The sequence below is a fragment of the Rattus rattus genome, chromosome 3 (genome assembly GCF_011064425.1).
Source record: "Rattus rattus isolate New Zealand chromosome 3, Rrattus_CSIRO_v1, whole genome shotgun sequence".
NCBI lineage: Eukaryota > Metazoa > Chordata > Mammalia > Rodentia > Muridae > Rattus > Rattus rattus.
In genome coordinates, this window is record NC_046156.1 from 60,108,256 (window position 1) to 60,128,931 (window position 20,676).

Below are 20,676 nucleotides of genomic sequence, written 5' to 3' on the forward strand. Positions count from 1 at the left end.
GACACATGACCACATGTAGTTCCCTAGATTTCCTACCCCTTTTCCCCGACTTGTAAAGTTTTCAGGGGTTTGCCTTCTCCCCCATTTTTGACTAATTGCTTTCTTCTCCCAGGTGTCCGTTTGGCCACAGCACAGTGGGGAGTGGGGAGTGGGGAGTTTTCCTTGGAGTCAGTGTGAATTTGGATATGAACTTTTCCTTTCTTCTTGTCATCTCAGGACTCAGATGTGGGACTAACTGGTGTCACTTCGTATTGACCTAAACATTCCTGTGTGGTGAGGTGACAGTTCTCCTTCTCTGTAAGCTCCTCCCCGCCCCAATGTAGAAGACAAAGCAGAGTGGACATCTTGAAAGGTAAAAACCTTACCTTAAGCTTGAGTATGTTTTTTTTTTTTTTTTTTTTTTTTTGTCTCTTCAGGGTTTCTTGGGAGGTAAAACTGGGGCTGTTCTTGATTCTAGAGGTTTCCCAAAGTGCAAGTCATCAAAGCAGATGCAGGTCACAACTAAAAGTGGCATTACCCTGGGTTTTGTGTGACCCGGGCCTGTGCTTGACTCACTGCAGAAGGCTGAGGAAAAAGGCAGACAGCGAGAAGTGAAGCTGGTATTTATCATGTCCCCTTGGGTTTGTGTGAATGGGAGCTAAGAGAAGCAAGCTCACTGTAATGCATCCATCAACCGCGTTTGCTGGGTTTTGCTGGGTACCAGGTGCTAGGATGATGATTGACACCGTCCTCAGGGAGTTCCCTGTCTAACTATAGCAGTGACACTGTTTTCGAGATGTTAAATAGTGAGATAGGCCCTGGATGACGTACAGGGGAGTAGCTGGCACTCTAGGAAAACTTTACAGAGAGGCGATCGGTGTGTACAATAGATCTTTGGTGGCCATTATTCTTAAGGATGGTACTTAGGATTTACTTTGAACATTTTTATCTTGTCAGAATGCTTTAGCTTAACATGAATTTTTGTTTCCTTAATGTTTAGTGGCCCACTGAAGGACATCAGATGACATTTTGCCCCATGAATACTAAAACACGCAGTAGTGTTTCGTGCAAACTGAGGTTTTCTGCGTGCGCCCACTGAATCATTTGTTTTCCTCTACATTCGGGCGAGAGGTCAGCTCTTCCTTTTGTATGCTTGAAGAAGCTGTTTCGTTGTTGGCACGCCAGAAGTTAAGAATGAGCTAGGAATGGAATCTTAAGACCTTTTAGTTCCACATTCTGTGATGCTGTGCCTTTTATGGAGTAGTGGTCATAGCGCAGAAATGAAATTTGTTAAACATGACATAGTTCTAATAAACTTGACTCCTTAGAGCAGGAAAGTGGGAATACATCATGGGAAGGGTTGAAGCTGGAATTTTGATTCTGAGCTCAGTCAAATTAGTTTGTGACTTTGCTTGAAACTTTGCTAATCCTATAGAGTGCCCTTTTAAAGATTCCCTAAATAATTTGGCTCTCAACTTTCTAGAACTTTGTTTTCCTTTGAAATTACAAAACTAGCTTTTCCAGTGAAATGGCTCAGCCCTTAGAGGTGCCTGTGCCAAGCTGACAGTTTGAGTTGTACTCTCAGGACCACTTATGGTGGAAGGAGAAAACCATCTCCCACAAAACTCCCTTGACCTCCACACATGCACTGTGGCACATGCGCGTGCCTGCACACGTAGATTAAATAAATAAAAAGTATAATTTATTTTGGCCAAGTGTTATCATTCTAGTCTACAGGGACTGATGTTGGAAATCTTATAGGCTACCTGCATGTCTCAGTTTAGCACTTAATTCTGCACACAGTAGGCCCTTCATAGAAGCAGGGTTGTTCAGTCCTAGACGCATTTTTCTTGCCGGCTGTTGCCACGCAGAGTCGCAGCTGTGCAGAGGCAGTGGCGGTGAGCAGCCCTAAGAAGGCTGTAAGTTCAGACTCACGCTTGGCTTTTGTCTCTGCTCCTTCAGAGCCAGCATCCATCTCTGTGCTAGGAGACACATAGAAGCAAAAGCATGTGCTTTCTCTTATCCATTAAACGCCAGGAAATTTCAAAAGTAGAAAAGTTGATCATGTTTGCACTTACTATGTCACCCCCAGGGCTTTGAAATAGCTACATGTACTGTACACATCCTTTAACAGCGGATGGCTCACGTGTGAGTTGGTAGTCTCCTATTTAAACCCCAGAGGAAATAGGAAACCCATTTTTCTCTTAAGATGCTCAGCGGTTGTTGCATTGGTAGTATTGATATTTTCAGATCTACTTTGGAATGCCTACCCACTTTATTCTCTTCTAGGTGAGGGTCACCTTTGGGAAGGCGCTCCGACTCCTCACCCCCAGGATGAACTCTGCAGTGTCGTGACCCTTGGGGTTTTGGTGAGTAGAGTTGGATGGTACCATGGGAACAAGTATCCGGCTTAGGAGTGAGAGCTTTGCAAAAAGCTTTAGCTTTTCCTCAACAGTTGATGTTTTCCTTTCAATCACTCAGGTCTGGTTCCCCACCCTAGCCTCTAGCAACTGCCATTCTCTTACCTGCTTCTGAGTTCAACTTGTTAAACGTGTAGGAGATCATGTGATATTTGCTTTTTTTATACCTGGCTTATTTAATGTCCTCCAGATTCATCTGTGCCATTACAGATGACAGGATTGCAGTGGTTTTGTTTTGGTTTTTTTTGTTTTTTTTTTGTTTTTTTTTTTTTAAGGTCAAATAGTTCTAGTGGCAGGGGAACTTGCCGTAGTTCTTAAATCTACTCAGTTCTTAAATGGATTGATGCTTGGGTGTGCTCTGTATCTTAGCTGTGGTTAAGTGTACAGTAGCTGGGCAGTGGTGGCCACACCTTTACTCTCAGCACAGGGAGGCAGAGGCAGGCAGATCTTGGAGTTTGAGGACAGCCTGGCCTACAGAGTGAGGTCCAGGACAGTCTGGGCTACACAGAGAAACCCTGTCTCAGGGGAAAAAAGAATTGTGCAGTGAGGTGCAGATACAGTGGCTTAGGGGTTTGATCCCAGCACTGGGGAGGCAGAGGCAGGTGGATGTCTCTGAGTTCAAGGACAGACTGGTCTATATGGAGAGTTTCAGAACAGCCAGGCTACACAGTAATATCCCTTATTCAAGGAAAAAAAAATCTATGAGATACCTCTTGGACATATTCATTTCCTTTTCTTGAATAATAGTTTTTGGACAAATACCTAATGTTCTAGATCCCTTAGTAAGTGGTAGGAATGGAAGGATGGAAAATAAGTTAGTTGCGACCCCTACTTCATGGAGCTCATAGGTGAATGTTATACAGGTAACCGCATAATGGTGTACACAGTTAGAAAACCCAAGTTGCTCTGAAGACTGATGGGGGATTTCATGTAAGTAGATGGTTTTAAGGGATCCTTCTCTGAAGAAGACATACTTGACCTGTGACTTTATGAACTGAAAGAGGCATTTTAACTGAATGCGGAGTAGTTTTGGAAGGAAGGCAATACTAACGTGAATAACTCATGTCCAGTCCCGTCAGTTTTGAGCCCTCCAGGGAGGTGTCAGATTGCCACTGTGTTTGTAGGCTTGCAGAGTACAAGCCAACCCAGAGGTGTGAGTCTGGGAGCTGTTGGCATAGGAGGAACTCACCGAAGAAGGGAGCCCAGTGTGGAGTCCTGTGGGACTCAGGTGTTAGAGTGGGTAGAGAGGGGACTTGGGATGTGTACACATGAGGAGTAGCTGGAGAGGCAACAGGAAAGGGCAGGTCGAGAGGGAAGGAATGGCTTGCAAAGTTGGCCACAGTGTTCAGCCTTCTGCTATTAAGTGGCCACATTGAGCTCATGCTTGAGAACCACATAACTGAGAGTTTTTAATTGAACAAAAAAGTCACATAATGTTTTAAGTAGGTTTTTATTTTTATATTGGGCTACCAATACGTTTATAGCTACCATGTACACGCCTGATGGATGATGGAGTGAGATATTAGACCAGAGGCTCGGGTGACCTCACAGACACTGGTACTGTGATCTGGGGATGGAAGTTAATTCCTATGGTGGAAGGTGAATTGCACCTCATGTCACGTCCATAGAGAAGCTTGGCTCTAAGGGGAGGAGAAGGCTAAACTGGTTTTGATTTGCTTAACTTCCTTTAACTTCTTCTCACTTATCTATTCACTCCATGTGAGGCTGTGTATGGTTGCGTGTGTGCCATGGCACAACTGTGGGGTCAGAGGTCAGAGGACAACCCCCAGGACTTGGTTCTCTCCTTTCAGCATGTAGGTCCCAGGGATCAAACTCAAGTTGTCAGGTTGGTGGCAAGTATGTGAGCCCTGTTTATTTATTTATTGTTTTCAGCACTAAAAGGACATTACAGTGGTTCCAACTATTAATTGGGAAGGTCTGATGGACACAGTAATAGAAGAGGTGGCCAGAGAACAGAATAAGATCCCTCAGTGGGCATGAGCCATACCGCCTATTAGTGGGCTGAGCCTTGAAGAAAAATGATTTGTTTGTTGTTGTTTGTTTTGATTGTAATGAAGCAAAAAATGGATGGGTACTCTGGGGAAAAGATTTGCAGATTTAGTGTGGGGATGTCCCACTTGGTAAAATGTCTTCTTCCTCTTGAGTAATAGCCAGGACCACAGACAGGAATCATAGCACTCAGGACATGGAAGCAGGAGGATTTGCACGTTCTTTGTCAACACCGTCTACATAGCAAGTTCCAAGCCACCTAGAGCTATAGAATGAGACACTGCATTAGACAAAACAAACAACAGGAATCACCAGTAACCCACAAACTAGGTTAGGGAGGGAGGGAAGGGAGATGGTAGGTAAATGGGAGCAGAAGAGAAGGTCCGAGGTGGTGCCTGGCAGAAGGAGCCAATGAGCGTGCTCCGGAGTGGTGCTCGTCACAGAGTTAGAGACGCCCGCTGAAGACCTGACCGCTTCCTCTTGCCAGGTCTGGCATTGCAATGTGGAGAGTACACTGGGGGCTGGGGGCTCCGGCCAGACACCAGCTCTCCCAGCAGAGTGAGCAGTAATTTCATCATTGCTAGATGAGGTCTGAGAGCGGTCTTGTGGGGGTGCTGTGAATGGGTTGGAGAGCGTATGCAGTGCGTAGACCAGTGCTGGAAGTAAGTACAGTTGTCAGGTATTCAGAGAAGAGAAGCCTGGGAGGAGAGCTGAGGCACGAGGAGTGTCCTCTTAGAGAGAAGTCCCTCTCTCGCTCCGATGATCTTGTCGAAGACCTGTTCTAGTTCCACCCATTGGGTATAATCTCATTCTCTGGAGCTGTCGTAAGACATTCGGTAGTTAGGCTCGGTTGTCCATCAGAGCAGCAATCTAAAGTTAGGCCTCATTCCTTGGAACACCTCTCTTAGGAACTAGAAACCTGGATTTTATTCTCAACCTTTGCTTGAGGCTTGTGTTCCTTTCAGCCTCCGTTCTGTCTGTCCATCCAGAAAGTAAGGCCAGGGTCTGAGAACACTGATTGGCTCAAGAGGCCATTTGTGTGTGACTGTGTGCTCTGGTCATTCCGGTGGGAAGTACCTGTGATCAATGTCGGGCACATTGTGAGAATAAGAAAGCATGTAGAAGTACGTTGAAAACCAACGTGTTTTATGTTCATGGTTTCATTATTAGAAATAATCTTTGCTACCGGCTCATCAGAAGGGCCTGGCAGATTAATGAGGCAATTTGGTATTTTTGATGTATTTTGCATTGCCTCGGAAGAAGAGTACAGTACACACGCCAGGTGTTTCTGTTCTCTGGGGAAGCTGATAAGTCTCTTCCTACTGTAATACCTACGGCACCCTCACGCTGAGAAGTGTAGAGAAACCAGAGAACTTAAAATAAGGTTCTTGTCTTCAAAGAACAGTCTTCACAGGGAGGAAAATACACACAAAGGATTGCTCAGTGCCGCTGGCAGAGCAGTAGATGCAGACAGAAGTACCACAGGGTACAGCAGCATGCTGAGGTGATCCCGCTTTCCTTTGCCTGAAGGAAGCCTTGGCTGAGTCCACTCAGGGCTCATCTGCTTCTTATTTTACCGTTCTTTAATAAGATCCCTATTTTTTAATAAGAATGTAAGAAAAAGGTTTATGATCTTAATTTTCCACATTTGACAACAATAGTCCATCCTATAATTTAAATTGCTCAAAAGAAAAATGGAAGATGGGGGGAGGGGGTAGACCTTAAATGTTATTAAGATCAGCATGCTCTTTAGAACGATGTCCCTGAGGCCAACATAGACTGCTTTGGAATATCTTTTCCCAGTTCTCCTTCCTGCTCCCTTTATTTTAAAAGGAAAAGATGTAATCGTGTCTACTTAAAACCTTATAAATCCCCTTCGCTGGCACAGGTAAGAGTCGGGGAGGCCTAACTGAAGGACTTTTGCACTTGACAGTCTCATACAACCAGCACAACCTGAAGAATAACTGTGGCTCCTCAAAGTATGTGCAAGCTGTAACACTCGAGCCTCTTCTAGCTCCTTTTAATTTTTTAGCCACTAGTCCTGCACCTGACATTCTCCTCTCCGTCCCATCCTTGGTCAGCAGGTAGAGAGGGAAGAGCAGGTCATGGTGGTTACAAAACGATGATCATGGAACTCCTGGGAGGGACCCATGACTTAGAGTATACCATGGTTCCCTCCCCCAATGTCTAGGCTACCCTACATAAAAGGCTTTTCCATTTGTTCCATAGCCAGGTTTGATAATATTTTATTGACCTTTATGCTTCAAATTAGCCTTGCAAATTGGCTCAAAAATACCGTAGCCTTCAAAGATACTCCTTTACTTTCAAGACCGTGGCTCATTGCCATGCTTGCCCATGTCCCTGTCATTAAGGTGAGAACACAGTTACAAAATCTGCATAATTTAATAGAAGACTCATGGAAATCGGGGGGCAGAACTGATTATGTTGGTATTAGCTTAATGTTTGTGTTAGAAGAGTCTCCTTCTCTGCCCATCACCCTGGAGCCTAAGAGTAAAAGCCTCGATGATTTGCTTCATAATGTGAAACTGGAATGGGTTTGTTACACTTCTTGGCCACTGTTTGCCACCACAGCCCACATCAGAGCTCAATACCAGGGGTTCAAAGCCTTATTTGGAGGAGGGGCCAAGAACCCAAATCCATTGAGACTTTTATATTCAGAAATAAACACAAGGGAGAATAAATGGCTAAAAATTAAATCCCCTTTCTCCCCTGCAAACACAAGTCGCTCGGATGGGAGGCCAGTATGCTGATCAGAAATCTTAGTCCCCTTTAGTCGCTTAAGCACCAGAGCCAGTGGCTGCAACATGGCTTCCTCCTTTATCTAGCAGGACCGGAGGCAGGCCCAGCTGTCTCTTGTCCTGTCGATACCGTGGAAAGGCGTTTTCTGTGTTTTCACTCTCACCTCTTGCCTTGTGTGTCCTTCTCCTGCAGTGTGCCCTGGAGATGCGAGATTTTCCTTCAGCAGCAGGAGGCACTCACTCAGAGAATGCTGGAACTTCAAGGGGGAAGGACCCACTTCCACAGCAGAGAAAAACAAAGAGGAAAAAGGCGAACAGGCAGCCAGCGCTAAGGGACGCACCAAGCAAGCAGTGGGCAACCGCCTCTGCCCCTAGCAGCTACTTCTGCTGTAGCCCGAGAGGAACTCGGTGAGCCTGTCCCAGTTAGTGACCGAAAGCTCAGGATTTCAATCAATGCATCCCAGTAACCCTAAAGTGAGGAGCTCGCCATCAGGAAACACACAGAGGTAAGAGGCAAGGGCCTCACTCTCACCCCTCGGGGATGGCACATGGGCACCACGCACACTCATTGCTGCATCCGTGTGTACAATTAGAAGCAGAATGGACCCATGTGGCAAAGAAAGAGGAAACTTACTGAAATAGTAACAAGTCCAATGTTCCTGGGTTACTCTCTCAGCCACCATTCCCATATTTCCCACCTGTACCATTTCCCCACCCTTTACAAAGCACAAACAAGGACCTTAAAGACCAGCCAGCACCATCTGAGGACTCTGAGGCCTAGATAATGAGGTCCTGGAACTAAGCCACCGCCAACTACCACCCAGAGCCCTTGCTGCGTTTCTCAGTACCCAGTTATTTAAAAGAATGTTTTGCGTCTCCCCAGGGCAGTGGTGGCCTGCCCTGCTTCGGTGCTGAGTTGCTGTTGGAAGGGATTTGGATGCTGGAGGGTTTCCCTGACCTGACAGCTCCAGTGGTTTCCCTGCTGCCCTCCTGGGCCTGCCTGCTTGTTTCTGCAGGGGAGCCAGGCTTTCATTACAGCTGTTCCTTGTCCTGAGCCTGGGGGTGGTTGTATTTGATCTTAACGATGTCTGTTTGTTTACTCTGAGCTAGTCTTAGTGTGAGAGTCACTTTTCTATGTACATAGAAACGGTTGTCCTTTATTGACAGAAGCCCTAGAGATAGGTTCCCATGTGACTCTAGTGTTCCTGAGACCTGGAGGCCATTCTGTTTGATCCTCCCCTCTGTCGATAGCTCTAAGATGGGAGCCAGGGTGGCAGGGACAAGCCAGTGGGCAAGGTGCAGTGCAGGGCGGCTTTTTAGCACTCAGGGGCTCCTTAACCTGTTACAGAAACACGAATTTGTACTGACCATGTCTGGTGTCTGTCTGATCTCTTTGTTATTTGTTTCTTTAGTAGCCCCAAGTCCAAGCAGGAGGTGATGGTCCGTCCCCCTACAGTGATGTCCCCATCTGGAAACCCCCAGCTGGATTCCAAATTCTCCAATCAGGGTAAACCGGGGGGCTCAGCCAGCCAATCCCAGCCATCCCCCTGTGACTCCAAGAGTGGGGGCCATACCCCTAAAGCACTCCCTGGCCCAGGTGGGAGCATGGGGCTGAAGAATGGGGCTGGAAATGGTGCCAAGGGCAAGGGGAAAAGGGAGCGAAGTATTTCGGCCGACTCCTTTGATCAGAGAGATCCTGGGACTCCAAACGATGACTCTGACATTAAAGGTATGTCTACAAGATCTTTGAGACTCAGAGGGCAGTAGGTGTTCCCTGGGGAAGGCATCTGACATTCACTAGAGGCCAGAGGCTCTATCAGTGAAGTGGGAGAGGATGTGGCAGAGCCTGGCAGTCTCGAAGCTCGGGATAGACCACTGCTTCTCATTTTTCTCCTTATTGAAGAACAGTCTAGAACACTTTGTTGAGTTCTTGCTCTTGAAAGTGTGTGACTTGATCAGATATGTTTTAGACCTAGCCCATGTTCGTAAGCATATCTCTGGCCTGTGCACTGTGATCCTTCAGTCAAGCCAGTAGCTGCAGTCAGCTGTGTCTACGGCCCACACTGGAACGGTTTCTCTGACATTCCCGCCTCTTGGAGAAATCCTCCAAGACTGGGGTTTTGTACTTTCTGGTTGCCACTTTGCCAGACTGATAGACACACGGGGAAGCCATAATGACCCTGGCACTAGTCCAGAGCTGTCACAGCTGATTTCAGTGTGGCAGGAATGAGTGGCTACCAGATGTGGTAGAAATTTGGCAGGCACCACAATGGAACAAGTCAGGGAAGAGTGTTGCTCTGAGGCCTTAGGCTCTTTTCTTCCTTCAGTAAAACTTTAAAAAAAAGTCTTAAGAGCAGTCAGAATGTGAAGTTACTGTTTAAGAAGCGAAAGTGAGATTTCCTCAGCCCAAAATGAAAGTGTAAACCTGAGTAACCACTCCCTGCCTCCCTCCTTCCTTCCCAATCCCTTTCTGAAGTGTTCTTGGGAATCCTGTTATGAATCCCAGCACTCTCCTGGGTACTGGGGTATAGACAGCAGGACAGATGTTGTCATCCTTAAGAATTTGAGGGCACCTAGAAAGCCAGCCATCAGATCATCCATATGAAATATGATAAATGCCAGGTTACTAGAAGGGAGCCGTGAGTGTGATTACCTAGGCGTCCTGTCATGTCTAAAGGCTTCAGAAGGCGGGTACCAGAAAGGAAGGATAGTCATGCTAATGTGTACTCTAGACAGGAGAGGACACAGGACTGATACAGATGAGTCATTTGGGGAAAAGAGTGAAAAGATAAGTAGAAGAGATATTTTCTCTTAGCAAGGGACTTGCTCTGGAAATTTTCAAGGTGGATCTGTGTTACGATGATGCTGTGTAAATGCTGGCAGGAAGGCTGGGAGGGGCTGCCTAACAGCGGCCTAACAGCTCTCCACCTAACAGCGAGCCTTTCATTCTTTTAGAATGTAATTCTGCAGACCACATCAAGTCCCAGGAGTCCCAGCACACACCACACTCCATGACCCCGTCAACTGCTACAGCCCCCAGGTCTTCCACTCCGTCACATGGCCAAACTCCTGCCCCAGAGCCCATACCTGCTCAGAAGACACCAGCCAAAGTGGTGTACGTGTTTTCTACTGAGATGGCAAATAAGTAAGTAACGGCGGCGTCTTGGTGTTGAACTTGCCTCGAGTGTGTTTCGAGACCACAGTTCTTATTCTACGGCATTGACTTCTGCACACCACTTCCTTGCCTGTGTTGGGAGAGGGAGAGTAAGGTTATGTAAACATAGGTTGAACACACAATATACAATTTTCTGCAGTCTGTCCTTTTTTTTTTTTAAATCACAAACAGTAAATGTCTATACTAGAATAATGAGAAAATATAGGAAGAAAAATCTCAGGAATTTACCAGAAGTAGCTATAGCTACTGTGAACATTTTGCTATATATATTTCAAGTTGTTGGATGATGCAATGAGTTTTGTTTACCCTCCACATTTTCTCCCAAGGTGAAATGTGGATCTTCACAGCCTTGCTCTGTCTGTAGGTGTTAGGATTCTTTCTGCCTTTCCTAGGTGGTGTTTGAATGAGAATATTCTATGACTCACCTAACTGGATTGATCTTGGGCTTTTTAGTGTGTTTCTGTTTTTGTTTTGTTGTTGTTTAACGCCCATGTAGGCGTTCACTCCCAACCGTCTTCCATCTTCAGACATTTGATGGTAGCTGATAACCATAAATAATGAAGTGTGTTTCCTTTGGTTTCTTCTCACTTAGCATTCCTAGTGGTCCTTTACACCCCTGGGGTTATTAACATGTCTAGAGTTGCACCTCATGGAACGAAGCAAGTGCTAGTGCGTCATCTTGTCTGTCTTGCAGGGCTGCAGATGCTGTACTGAAGGGCCAGGTTGAAACGATTGTCTCTTTCCACATCCAGAACATCTCTAACAGCAAGACAGAGAGAAGCACAGCCCCCCTGGTATGTCATGTACGTTTGGAATGATGGCATCCGGGTTCTGCAGTGTCTGAAGAGTGGTGGTAAATTAAATTGAGAGTGAACGAGTCTTGGCAGCACAAGCAGTAGTCTGGGTATTTCACCCAGTTCTGGCACTGTGAGGTCGGAGGCATATCATCCCACTCACTGCTTCTGCAGGAAGAGGCTGGAGAACATGGAAGAAAGCAGAGATGAACCTAATGAGAGCAGAATTAGAGTCCGGTGGCTCTCCAGATGATTCTTACTTGTTTGGAATCAGGGCCCACTGAGTACTTTTTAATTGCGTGGTATTCTCGGAAGTATAGCAGATTAGTCTGCTTCCTCCCTGGATCTTAAGCGGCCAGTATAGCTACACTAGGAAAAAAGTCTTTCTCTAAGCTTAGAGAGCCCAACGTGTAATCAGACTTATTTGTTGTGAAGAGGCATTGTCCCACGTGCTGGGAGTAGGTAGAAATTTAAAAGATCTAGACACTGTGTTTCAGAGAGCATAAAGCACAATCCTGGGATGAGTCTTAAACATGAAAAAAAAAGTCGAATTACAGTAAATGTAAGTCATAAGTCAAGACAAGTCAGATGGCTCCTTGTCTAGCTTGTGTGTCGACGGGGCTCCATCTCCAGGGCACAGCAGCACTTGGGCTTTCCTGGATTCAGAAACGGCGCTTCCCAGTCCTGTGCCCCTCGGCTGCTCAATAAAAACCTCTTGTCCGGGGTGTGCTGCAGTGCAGTCCCCTGCTTTACTGACACTATGACAATTCCTGATGCAGCTGTCACCTCTGCCTTATCTGTTACTAAATGACACTGGAGTAGGACTTTGGGGGGTGGGGATTGGTAAAGACTAATTTGATTGGTCCCCTCTGCTGTAGTTGCTTTATGAAGTCAATACCCACCTGCCACAAACTCATCAAAACTGACCAGCAAAACCAAACGGAAATAGCAGCTAAGCAAAGGCCCCTCCTCCAGGGAATCACAGACATGAAATATACTTTTGATGTATATTCAGAACCACACAGATTCAGATCACAAACACATATACACCGTAGACACTTAAATCTGAAACGCTAACTGTTGGTATGCATAGATGCCCACAAGGATTCATTTACAGATTTACCCACAGGCAAACATTCCAGCTCAGTTGAGAGCAAAACATGGGCATCATCCAAACTCATTGTCCATATTGTCGGTGACATGCTTTTGTCTAGGATGAAGTATAGCAGTGGTCCTTAATAAATGATAAGCAGTCATCTAACCTGTTAAAAGGGACAGCCGTGTTGATTGGAAAAAACAGATCCAGAGACACCATGAGCTAGATGGTCTCAGATTTCTCCACAGACACTTCCTGCCCTCAGATTAGCTTACTACCGCCAATATACAAACTCTTATCAAATATGGAATCAGCTATCACAAACTGAAAACAGAAACCAGAGATGCCAGGCCCATGGAAACTCAAGGAGGAAGTAAGTCAGTAATCACTCTGCCAGAGGAGGCAGAGCACGGAGCAGCCGTCCCCGCCACTGTGACTGGCTGAGCACAAAGCCACAAGTGACCTTTTGTTTCCTTCATTTGGAAACATCAGCCCTTTTGATTGATAATGAGAAGAATATATAATCATGAAACAGAAAAAAAGTGTTAGGTATAACCTCTCACATGCCAAGAAACTAATCTTTCCTTAAATTAAAAGTACGTAGTGGACACGTAATCACAAACTTGCTCCCCAAAATAGATCCTCAGGTATTTAGTGGAGTAGCACTTGCCTGGCACATTTATGAACTTATTGAGCCTAACTTTCAGGAAGGGAAAGAAGGTTTGCCATAAGGTTTAAAATTGGTTAAAAAAAATCCTTGAGCAGTTTGAAAGGAGATACCTCTTGGGTTTATGTCCTTGGGACACAACTTTGATGTGGTTATTTGCCCTTCTGCTCCCTTCTCCGTTATGATGCAAAGCATCTTATTGTCTTCAGAACACACAGATACCCAGCCTTCGGAATGATCCAAAACCTCTCCCACAACAGCCTCCAGCTCCCGCCAGCCAGGACCAGAACTCTTCCCAGAATGCCAGACTGCAGCCAACTCCTCCCATTCAGGCACCAGCACCCAAGCCTGCTGCAGCCCCGCGTCCCCTGGACCGGGACAGTCCTGGGGTAGAAAACAAACTAATTCCTCCTGTGGGCAGTCCTGGGAGCTCCACTCCACTGCCCCCAGATGGTACTGGGCCAAACTCGACACCCAACAATCGAGCAGTGACCCCTGTCTCCCAGGGGAGCAATAGCTCTTCAGCAGATCCCAAAGCCCCCCCACCTCCACCAGTGTCCAGTGGTGAGCCCCCCACACTGGGAGAGAACCCCGATGGCCTATCTCAGGAGCAGCTGGAGCACCGTGAACGCTCCTTACAAACTCTGAGAGATATCCAGCGCATGCTTTTCCCTGATGAGAAAGAATTCACAGCAGGACAAACAGGGGGTCCCCAGCAGAACACTGGGGTTCTAGATGGACCTCAAAAAAAACCAGAAGGGCCAATACAGGCCATGATGTCTCAATCCCAAAGCCTCGGTAAGGGCCCTGGGCCCCGGACAGATGTGGGAGCTCCGTTTGGCCCTCAAGGACATAGAGATGTGCCCTTTTCTCCAGATGAAATGGTTCCACCTTCTATGAACTCCCAGTCTGGGCCCATAGGACCGGACCACCTGGACCATATGACTCCTGAGCAGATAGCATGGCTGAAGCTGCAGCAGGAGTTCTATGAGGAGAAGAGGAGGAAGCAGGAGCAGGTGGTCGTCCAGCAGTGCTCCCTCCAGGATATGATGGTCCATCAGCATGGGCCCCGGGGAGTGGTCCGAGGGCCTCCCCCTCCATACCAGATGGCTCCTGGTGAAGGCTGGGCACCTGGGGCAGAGCCATTTCCTGATGGGATCAACATTTCACATTCTTTGCCCCCAAGGGGCATGGCTCCTCACCCTAACATGCCAGGGAGCCAGATGCGCCTTCCTGGATTTGCAGGAATGATAAATTCAGAAATGGAGGGGCCAAACGTGCCCAACCCAGCATCCAGACCAGGTCTCTCTGGAGTCAGTTGGCCAGACGATGTGCCAAAAATCCCAGATGGTCGAAATTTCCCTCCTGGCCAGGGTGTCTTCAGTGGTCCTGGCCGAGGGGACCGGTTTCCAAACCCCCAAGGCTTGTCTGAAGAGATGTTTCAGCAGCAACTGGCAGAGAAGCAGCTGGCTCTGCCCCCAGGGATGAGCATGGAGGGCATCCGGCCTGGCATGGAGATGAACAGGATGATTCCGGGCTCCCAGCGCCACACGGAGCCAGGAAGTAACCCCATTTTCCCTCGGATACCAGTCGAGGGTCCTCTGAGCCCTTCCCGGGGTGACTTCCCGAAAGGAATGCCTCCACAGATAGGTCCTGGTCGGGAACTCGAGTTTGGCATGGTTCCTGGTGGGATGAAGGGAGATGTCAGTCTAAACGTCAACATGGGATCCAGCTCTCAGATGATACCTCAGAAGATGAGGGAGGCTGGGGCAGGCCCTGAGGAGATGATGAAGTTACGCCCTGGTAGCTCAGAAATGCTGCCTGCCCAGCAGAAGATGGTGCCCCTGCCATTTGGCGAGCACCCTCAGCAGGAGTATGGTGTGGGCCCCAGGCCATTCCTTCCCATGTCTCAGGGTCCAGGCAGCAACAGTGGCTTGCGGAATCTCAGAGAACCAATTGGGCCCGACCAAAGGACTAACAGCCGGCTCAGTCACATGCCACCACTACCTCTCAACCCTTCCAGTAACCCCACTAGCCTCAGCACAGCTCCTCCAGTTCAGCGTGGCCTGGGGCGGAAGCCTTTGGATATATCTGTGGCGGGCAGCCAGGTGCATTCCCCAGGCATCAACCCTCTGAAGTCTCCTACAATGCACCAAGTCCAGTCTCCGATGCTGGGCTCACCCTCGGGGAACCTCAAGTCCCCTCAGACTCCATCGCAGCTGGCAGGCATGCTGGCAGGCCCAGCTGCTGCTGCTTCCATTAAGTCCCCTCCTGTCTTGGGGTCTGCTGCTGCTTCGCCTGTTCACCTCAAGTCTCCATCACTTCCTGCCCCATCGCCTGGATGGACCTCCTCTCCCAAACCTCCCCTTCAGAGTCCTGGGATCCCTCCAAACCACAAGGCGCCCCTCACCATGGCCTCCCCAGCCATGCTGGGAAGTGTAGAATCAGGTGAGTATGCTTACACGCTCACACCTTGTAGCTGGAGGTTGCTATAACCTGAGTTTGTGTTTTAAGGAAACTTAGTGTCTGAATTGAATAGTCAGATTTTGTTGCAAGGTACATAATAATCAGTACTTGAAAAAAATTATTCACAAGCATCCATTCCTGGCAAAGATGAAGTATGAAGGACTGGTGAGAGGCTTGAAAACAGAGGTGGCCTTAGGTCCCTAGACAGTTGATGTTGGCATGTGGATACAGGTGAGATGGAATGATGACAGCGGTTAAGGGAGGCTTCCTCAAGTCCTGCTCCACCACTTGAGGGTTAGTAACCAACCACAGTGAGGCCTCTGCTGGAAGACCATGGCAGCCCTCTAAGTGTCAGCCATGAGAACTTAGGAAGCTCCTTGGTAAGCTGCTCTAGTCACACACCAGCTACAATTTGTTACAGTTTCCTTCCTAGGAGAGCCTCTGGCTGATGATGGTAGTTTCCCGAATTGGGACCAGAGGTGGTCAGTGAAGTAGCCTGGGGTGTTAAGTACTGGGTTTGTGTCATCTCCACTAGAGAAACACTAGAATCAGAATAAGGCAGGCGATTTACCCTAGCAAGCTAAAGTATCTCTCTGTGGGGTGGCGTTCACTAGCACAGTCACGTGGAGCAGCCAGCCACCTCAGACATGTTCATGGAAATTAATCAAGAGTTTGAGCAGAGGGATGGGGTTTGTACCTGAGGTTAGAGTACACTCCTGTCTTGTTGGCGTGCAAATACCTGAGTTGAATTCTAAATTATAGTTGTCCGGGGAGAGAAATCCACTTGTTCAACACCCTTCAGTGAGACAGTTGTCTGTGAGCCTTGTTTTCCCCAAGACTGAAGCAATGTTTCTAGCACATTCCTAGCATGCTCACCTTTGCTGATCCTTAGCCGCTACAGCCCCTGTGGTCTCCCTCTGCACACAGGGCTTGGCAGGAAGACTAAGCCCTGCCCATCTGACTTGTTCTCGGCCTCATTGGCTCATAGCTGTCATGCCCAGCACCCTTCAAGAAACATCCGATTCCCTGCCTCATTTTGTTTTGTTCTCTTAGGTGGTCCCCCACCTCCTACAGCCAGCCAGCCTGCCTCGGTGAGCATCCCCGGAAGTCTTCCCTCTAGCACACCTTACACCATGCCTCCAGAGCCCACCCTTTCCCAGAACCCACTCTCGATTATGATGTCTCGAATGTCCAAGTTTGCGATGCCCAGTTCCACCCCCTTATACCACGATGCCATCAAGACTGTGGCCAGCTCTGATGATGACTCCCCTCCGGCTCGCTCGCCCAACTTGCCATCAATGAATAGCATGCCAGGTAAGATGAGAGGCCGGTGCCGAGCAAAGCAGGAGCCTTGTAAAGTGTCTATTCAGTAGCCGTAGACATGCACAGATGGAAACTTAACAAGTTGAAAAATGTGCCGACTACATCCAAGTGAAGCCTGGACTGGAGGACTGAAGGTCGGTTAGCGTGGTTCTCGATCTGTAAGACGCCAGGGTGCAGGGTGGGTGCGGTCAGTTTTGTGGTGATCTTGTGTGTGAGGCACAGTTAGGTTTTGGTTCTCCTGCATCAGTACTGCAGAGCTGCTTTCATTTCTGTTTCTGGGGAAGCAGCTTCAGTCCCCAGGTTCTTGCCTCCTGTTCCGTCTGCATTCCCTCCTGTGCTCACTCCTGCCAGCCTCACTAACAGGAAGTGCCGTAGAATGGTGGCAATGACATCAGAGAAGCCATGACTTTTCCTGGTTCCCCTTTCATTCTGAGTGTTAGGCATATTGCTTATTTATCAGTTAATTAACCAGGTTAGGACGTGCTCTGTGATCGTCACAAGCAGCAGCCCTGCCACACTTGATTTTAATCCCATAGAGAACAAATACTTACGTGGCTCCGAGGCTGCAGCAGGACCGCAGGTGCTCCTTGTCCATTGGAAGTTCCTGTTTCCTTAACAGCTTGAGAACCTGGAGCTGTAATACCCTCTTTACGGCAACGTGAAACAATACAAAGTTCCACTTGAAATAGAAAAGACCTGTTTGGTTTCCTTCTTGATATTTGTGCTAACTTAAGATACTCAACCAGTCCTTTATCCAAAGTAGGCTACACTTGAGCCACCCAAACAAATCCCGTTCTGTATGAACTGTCCCCAGTGAAGAAGACCGTGCTTATTTGAAATTTAACTAAGACCTTTTCAGAGGGAATGTATTCCGTGCAACAGCTAGCGGCTTGGTGATACATTGTCTGCTTCCTGGGACACCTGTCTGTGTGCCTCCAAGTATGCTACCAACTTTGGTGACAGGGATTATGTATTTTCCCAACACAGTGCACACTTGATCCATAATAATTTTTTGTTAATGTGTGATTCGTTGTCATTTTTGTGAGTTGCTTTTGGTTGAGTTGATTCCTTTGGTGTCTTTATTTTTCTAGGAATGGGCATTAATACACAGAATCCTCGAATTTCAGGTCCCAACCCCGTGGTTCCGATGCCAACACTCAGCCCGATGGGAATGACCCAGCCACTTTCTCACTCCACTCAGATGCCCTCTCCTAATGCCATGGGACCCAGCATACCTCCTCACGGGGTCCCAATGGGGCCTGGCTTGATGTCACACAATCCTATCATGGGACATGGGTCCCAGGAGCCTCCAATGGTACCTCAAGGACGGATGGGCTTCCCCCAGGGCTTCCCTCCAGTACAGTCTCCTCCTCAGCAGGTTCCATTCCCTCACAATGGCCCCACCGGGGGACAAGGTAACTTCCCAGGAGGGATAGGTTTCCCAGGAGAAGGACCCCTTGGTCGTCCCAGCAACCTGCCCCAAAGTTCAGCAGATCCAGCACTTTGCAAGCCTGGAGGCCCAGGGGCTCCTGACTCCTTCACTGTCCTGGGGAACAGCATGCCTTCAGTGTTTACAGACCCAGATCTGCAGGAGGTAATCCGACCTGGAGCGACCGGAATACCTGAGTTTGACCTCTCCCGCATTATCCCATCTGAGAAGCCCAGCCAGACATTGCAGTATTTCCCTCGAGGGGAAGTCCCAGGCCGCAAACAGCCACAAGGTCCTGGGCCTGGGTTTTCACACATGCAGGGGATGATGAGTGATCAAGCCCCTAGAATGGGGTTAGCATTACCTGGCATGGGAGGCCCCGGGCCAGTAGGAACTCCAGACATTCCTCTTGGTACATCTCCATCCATGCCAGGCCACAGCCCAATGAGACCACCAGCCTTTCTCCAGCAAGGCATGATGGGACCTCACCACCGGATGATGTCACCAGCACAATCCACAGTGCCCGGCCCGGCCACCTTGATGACCAATCCAGCTGCTGCTGTGGGCATGATTCCTGGCAAGGATCGGGGGCCTGCTGGGCTCTATACCCACCCAGGTCCTGTGGGCTCTCCAGGCATGATGATGTCCATGCAGGGCATGATGGGACCCCAACAGAACATCATGATCCCCCCACAGATGAGGCCCCGGGGCATGGCTGCTGACGTGGGCATGGGTGGATTTAGCCAAGGACCTGGCAACCCAGGAAACATGATGTTTTAAGCTGCTACGATTGGATGTGCCGATCCTTGTCAAGATGAGATTCCAGGTCCTGTGAGCTGCTTTGGTGGAGTTCCAGGAATCCTTACCATTGGTCATGCCATAGGAGAAGAGGGACCCGGGGCTGCTTTGAGGGAGGAGGGAACCAAGAATGTATGGATTTACCGGAAAACAAATTAGTCATTTAATCAACAGGTGTGTTTTTTTTAAGATTTATTTTTTAAAAATTATTTTTGTGGACGTGGGGTCCCGTGACGGCACCTGCTTTTGGGAATCTGTAGCCGTGTTTGAGATTCGCCATCGGTCATGTCTTGCACCGTTCTCTGTGTTTACGTCCTTTGGACTGGCTTCTCCCAGGATTCTTTTCTGGTTTTTGACTTTTGATTTGGGCTTTATTTTGTGTGTGCGTGTGCGTGTGCGTGTGTGTGTGTGTGTGTGTGTGTGTGTGTGTGTGTACTGTACTATATTGTAAAAGGGATTTTAGCAGAGACTTTAGTCTTTGGGGCAAGAGGAGAACAGGAATGCTGGGCTGTTTACTTTAGATGGAGAATCCATCTTCAGACCTTGGACTATTTTCTTTCAACTCCAGTGTATAGAAAAACCAAACTACGACCTCAGAGCAGAGTATTAACGACAAGCACAAAAAAAGGAACTGAGTTCAGCGAGGGGTGGGGGGAGGGGGACAATTTTCTTTTTAAAAATACTGAAGCTCGGGACATTTGTTCTTCAGTTCGTGTGCTCTTGAGCACGGTCTGTCTCTCCCAGTATACGAACCCGCCCTCACGGTTTCCTCTCCTCCTCTCCTCCTCCAGTTCCTTGGGTAAGTGTGTTTCCTTCCTGTGACCCCGATGGTGGCCCTCTGCTTCCCCCCTCCTCTTCCCCTTGGCAGCTGCAATACCCGGGTTCTCTTCTCTGGGGTTCTCTCGGGAAGCCTCGCCCCTGCCTCGGATGCCCTGCCTCTTGTCCCTCCCAGCCTTCCCCGCCTGTGTACTCTTCCTCGACCGCCTTGTTTCTTGTTCTCTTTTTTTCTTAGGAATTCCCAAGTGAATTTTATTAATGTGGGAATGGAACCGATGCTAAAAGCTATCCAGGATTTTGTTTTTGTTTTAAATTTTGTGTTCCTTCCCTTTCCTCCCTCTTCCCATGCGTGAAACGTTCTGTGTAATCTTCATTAAATTTGGTACAAAACCACTCACCAGAGCTGTGGTGTCAGAAAAATAAATATATTGTTTCTTACAAAACTGAACTGCCTTCTTGTGCCTTGGATTCCTGTTCGCTTCGTATCGGGGCCACCGGCTGCTTTACGACTGCAGTCCTGGTACTGGAGTTGGCCGTAGAGAGATGGGAAGGAGGGCCCTCTTGTGTCAGCGACTCTTCCTTGTGGAGGTGCTCTGTTCTCTGGAATCCAGTCACAGCAGAAGAACAAGCCCCCCTCACCGCTGATCTTTCCCTCTGGAGCAGCGGCTCTCAACCTTCCTAAGGCTGTGACCCTTTAACACAGTTCCTCACGCTGTGGTCCCAAACCATAACATTAGCTTTGTTGTTGCTACCTCATAACTTTGGTTTTGCTACTGTTCGGAATCTGTTTCCTAACAGTCTTAGCTGACCCGTGATGGAGAGCCACTGCTCCAGAGTAGGAACTGGGTACTTCACTGGGTTGCTTGGGAAGAGCCATCAAAACGGTGTAAATCAATTAGGAGGGCCAAGGCGTAGATCTTCAGTCTTTGAGACCGCCTTGGATGTTCCTGACATAAAATACTACCACAGCTACACACCCCGCG

General features: G+C 48.2%; 1 protein-coding gene across 4 annotated transcripts in view; it reads left to right on the top strand.

Annotated features, from left to right (window-relative positions):
* Positions 1-20,141, top strand: part of Bcl9 (BCL9 transcription coactivator) — an 87,130-nt gene extending 66,989 nt beyond the window's left edge. For 2 of the 4 annotated variants that reach the window (XM_032897661.1, XM_032897659.1), the window contains 9 exons: positions 217-352; positions 2,269-2,348; positions 7,362-7,674; positions 8,581-8,897; positions 10,124-10,313; positions 11,038-11,137; positions 13,110-15,348; positions 16,420-16,680; positions 17,781-20,141. In XM_032897661.1, coding sequence (XP_032753552.1) covers positions 7,622-7,674; positions 8,581-8,897; positions 10,124-10,313; positions 11,038-11,137; positions 13,110-15,348; positions 16,420-16,680; positions 17,781-18,898 — 4,278 coding nt within the window. In that variant the 5' untranslated portion in view covers positions 217-352; positions 2,269-2,348; positions 7,362-7,621 and the 3' untranslated portion in view covers positions 18,899-20,141. The remainder of the gene's footprint in view (positions 1-216; positions 353-2,268; positions 2,349-7,361; positions 7,675-8,580; positions 8,898-10,123; positions 10,314-11,037; positions 11,138-13,109; positions 15,349-16,419; positions 16,681-17,780) is intronic. The other 2 variants (XM_032897662.1, XM_032897663.1) reach the window with 2 other exon arrangements.
* The last annotated feature ends 535 nt before the right edge of the window (positions 20,142-20,676 follow it).